The sequence below is a fragment of the Cynoglossus semilaevis genome, unplaced genomic scaffold, assembly GCF_000523025.1.
Source record: "Cynoglossus semilaevis isolate Cse_v1.0 unplaced genomic scaffold, Cse_v1.0 scaffold476, whole genome shotgun sequence".
Taxonomy (NCBI): Eukaryota; Metazoa; Chordata; class Actinopteri; order Pleuronectiformes; family Cynoglossidae; genus Cynoglossus; species Cynoglossus semilaevis.
The window spans coordinates 329,007-333,343 of NW_007585116.1; the positions used below are offsets into that span (position 1 = coordinate 329,007).

At 42.1% G+C, this 4,337-nt stretch overlaps 1 protein-coding gene across 7 annotated transcripts in view; it reads left to right on the plus strand.

Annotated features, from left to right (window-relative positions):
• cnih3 (cornichon family AMPA receptor auxiliary protein 3) overlaps window positions 1–4,337 on the plus strand; it is a 55,850-nt gene that overhangs the window by 18,371 nt on the left and 33,142 nt on the right. For all 7 annotated transcript variants that reach the window (XM_025053679.1, XM_025053678.1, XM_025053677.1 and 4 more), the window contains exon 2: window positions 1,709–1,777. In XM_025053679.1, coding sequence (XP_024909447.1) covers window positions 1,709–1,777 — 69 coding nt within the window. The remainder of the gene's footprint in view (window positions 1–1,708; window positions 1,778–4,337) is intronic.

Below are 4,337 nucleotides of genomic sequence, written 5' to 3' on the forward strand. Positions count from 1 at the left end.
ATGCAGTATCTCTGCCTCCACTTTCCACGTGCGGAAATGTGTCGTCGGTAAAGATTACGCGGCAGCACGGGTGGATTTATATACGCCGTGAAGACTTGTGTGGGTGTGTGTTTCTCCCCGTGTATGTGTATGTGTGTGTACATTGCCTATAAAGAATTGCCAGGGGGAGGCCAGCACACTGTAACAGAGAGAGTCAATGAGCCGCGATCACACTCGGGGTCCGCTGGGAAATAACATGTAAAGAGATGCCTGTTAGTGTGGGGGCGAGCCCAGGGAAATAACCCTGGAATGGTGTGAACCTCTGCTGTCTCTCTCTGATGTTAATTCCCCGTGCAGAGCTCATACGTCCACGTGTACCGTACCGTACCGTACCGGTTCGCACATCACTGCCTCTTGTAGTCCACTTTAAATACTATGGTTTACCAGCTGAAAATACACCCTGGCGGCGGTAACCGTTATGCAGACGAAGTGACCACCTTGCTTCCGTTTTTTTTTTTCTCCCGAAGGCACGAAAAGACGTGCGATAACATCTGTCCGCGCGCATCCCTTTATAAATAAAAACGGTTGTGCGGTTTTCTGCTGACAACCATTGCTTGATGATAGTGTTACTTCAAACGCGCCACACAATATGACAATTAGTGGGTGGAAGGATGACACCGATCCGACGTCTTCCCGACAGCGTTATATCTGGCATGTTAATTCATAGCCTCTGGACACGGTTGCGGTGATAAATTAGCTGGTGCAGATTCTGCTAATGACAATGATAATTACAGTACAGAGCAGGAGTGTCAAACTCATTTTCACCAGAGGGGGGGCACATCAGTAATACAGTTCCCCCATGAAGGGCCGGTTGTAAACGATAGACCTTATAGATGTGACTAACCCATAACATATTAATAAATGTTTCTGCAATTGATGATTATTTATATAAGTTACAAATATTGTTCATAACTTTGTGTAATTAAAAAAAAAACTTTTTAATTTATCAGTTTAAAAAACTCTGCTGCATGGACTTTATTAAATGCTTCTTAAACTACCGTGGGCCATACAAAATGACACGGCGGGCCGCATTTGGCCCCGGGGGCCTTGAGTTGGACACGTGGTATAGAGAAAAGGGGTTTATAAACCAAGGATGAGGTTGAACGTTATTGATCCCGCACTGGGGGAATTATTGACAGAAAGAGAATGGCACCGCATGTTGTTCCTCTGGGAATCGAACCCAAGACTCCCTGCTCTCTGCTTGTAAGGCATGCGTGCTAACTGCTCCACTCTGGAACCACTATATATGGCTAACGTGCCTGGCAGCCAGCATGTGCAGTGGCTCCAAACAATTGTTGACAATATCGGTTGATTTAAGGTCCACCGAACCAGAGTTTGGGCCACAGAGTTAAAGGATCGCGACCACTTTTGTCCACAATGGGTCTTAGCATTACTTTGAGAATCAGTCCCATTCAAGTCTTTCATTAAGATGCACTGCATATAATGAGCAAAATTAGCATTTCTTTCAGAGTATAAACAAGGTTATTCTGTATATGACGTTTGCATTAGCTTTATAGCTAGCTAGCTACTCCTCGTTCTGCCTGCTAGTGATGACACGCAGGGTTTTTCCGACAATAACTTGTGCTTTTGAATTCTTAACTGGCCATCTGCTGCCATTGACGACGCTGCGAGTAATCATTTTTGATTCTTCCTCCTTCTCTCCGCTCAGATAACCGCTTTTGATGAGCTGCAGGCGGACTTCAAGGTGCCGATTGATCAGGGCAATCCACTTCATGCGGTAGGTTTACACTCCTTCCTCTTCTGTTTTGTGATTTTTTATTTTTTATTTTTTTTTAGGGATTGTCTGAAGATGTTTTGGCAAATAACAAAAGAGAATGAGGAATCTTACATGCTTGTCCATAGATTTGTCCAAAGAAATGTCTTTCTGATCCTGTCTGACTTCCTTGAGGAGTATCCAGGTGTGGGGTCATAGGTCATAGGAAGGTTAGGGTAAATTCCTGAACAAACTGGCCAGTGGTTGGTGCGCTCTTTCAACCACATGAAACGCAGCCAAGGTTAAATGTAGCCTCATTATGTTTCCGCTTGCATCCATTGTGCAACCAGATAAAAGCCCCCTCCAAACCATGCTCCAGGCTGAATTTCGACCCCTGCCTCCCCCTGCTGGTAGCCATTGCTGATATTTTTGCCCTACCTTTAGTTACCTTTTAAATTGTTTCTGCTCTAACTAATGTAATTTTCTGCAAAACTATATATAACCCTAACGGATATAACGCAATCATTTTGTAGTTTTTAATTCATTTTCTTAGTGCAGTGGAATCACTTGGTTCTGTTAAAGGATGATTTCATGACCCTAATGAATGAGAATTGACCGTTGTCATATATATATACACAATAATACCTTGAGATACGAGCAAAATTCGTTCCAGGACCGTGCTTTCTCAAATCATTTTTCCCCATAAGAAATAACAGAAAAAAAATGAATCTGTTACGTCCCTTAAAAAAAACTCCCTTATTAGTGCTAATAACAATGGAAAAAAAACGTTTTTAGTTGCTATAGAGACATACAAACAAAATTATAGGATATAAGGATTCATGTGATATAAAATAAAATGTGGTTTTAATTATGAGTTATCGCCTTCGAGACATACGATACAGTAGTGGCTAATGGCGGCATGTACGACGGAGGAGGATTCCGTAGCGTCCGCATTTGGCCCCGGGGGCCTTGAGTTGGACACGTGGTATAGAGAAAAGGGGTTTATAAACCAAGGATGAGGTTGAACGTTATTGATCCCCGAGTGGGGGAATTATTGACAGAAAAAGAATGGCACCGCATGTTGTTCCTCTGGGAATCGAACCCAAGACTCCCTGCTCTCTGCTTGTAAGGCATGCGTGCTAACTGCTCCACTCTGGAACCACTATATATGGCTAACGTGCCTGGCAGCCAGCATGTGCAGTGGCTCCAAACAATTGTTGACAATATCGGTTGATTTAAGGTCCACCGAACCAGAGTTTGGGCCACAGAGTTAAAGGATCGCGACCACTTTTGTCCACAATGGGTCTTAGCATTACTTTGAGAATCAGTCCCATTCAAGTCTTTCATTAAGATGCACTGCATATAATGAGCAAAATTAGCATTTCTTTCAGAGTATAAACAAGGTTATTCTGTATATGACGTTTGCATTAGCTTTATAGCTAGCTAGCTACTCCTCGTTCTGCCTGCTAGTGATGACACGCAGGGTTTTTCCGACAATAACTTGTGCTTTTGAATTCTTAACTGGCCATCTGCTGCCATTGACGACGCTGCGAGTAATCATTTTTGATTCTTCCTCCTTCTCTCCGCTCAGATAACCGCTTTTGATGAGCTGCAGGCGGACTTCAAGGTGCCGATTGATCAGGGCAATCCACTTCATGCGGTAGGTTTACACTCCTTCCTCTTCTGTTTTGTGATTTTTTATTTTTTATTTTTTTTTAGGGATTGTCTGAAGATGTTTTGGCAAATAACAAAAGAGAATGAGGAATCTTACATGCTTGTCCATAGATTTGTCCAAAGAAATGTCTTTCTGATCCTGTCTGACTTCCTTGAGGAGTATCCAGGTGTGGGGTCATAGGTCATAGGAAGGTTAGGGTAAATTCCTGAACAAACTGGCCAGTGGTTGGTGCGCTCTTTCAACCACATGAAACGCAGCCAAGGTTAAATGTAGCCTCATTATGTTTCCGCTTGCATCCATTGTGCAACCAGATAAAAGCCCCCTCCAAACCATGCTCCAGGCTGAATTTCGACCCCTGCCTCCCCCTGCTGGTAGCCATTGCTGATATTTTTGCCCTACCTTTAGTTACCTTTTAAATTGTTTCTGCTCTAACTAATGTAATTTTCTGCAAAACTATATATAACCCTAACGGATATAACGCAATCATTTTGTAGTTTTTAATTCATTTTCTTAGTGCAGTGGAATCACTTGGTTCTGTTAAAGGATGATTTCATGACCCTAATGAATGAGAATTGACCGTTGTCATATATATATACACAATAATACCTTGAGATACGAGCAAAATTCGTTCCAGGACCGTGCTTTCTCAAATCATTTTTCCCCATAAGAAATAACAGAAAAAAAATGAATCTGTTACGTCCCTTAAAAAAAACTCCCTTATTAGTGCTAATAACAATGGAAAAAAAACGTTTTTAGTTGCTATAGAGACATACAAACAAAATTATAGGATATAAGGATTCATGTGATATAAAATAAAATGTGGTTTTAATTATGAGTTATCGCCTTCGAGACATACGATACAGTAGTGGCTAATGGCGGCATGTACGACGGAGGAGGATTCCGTAGCGT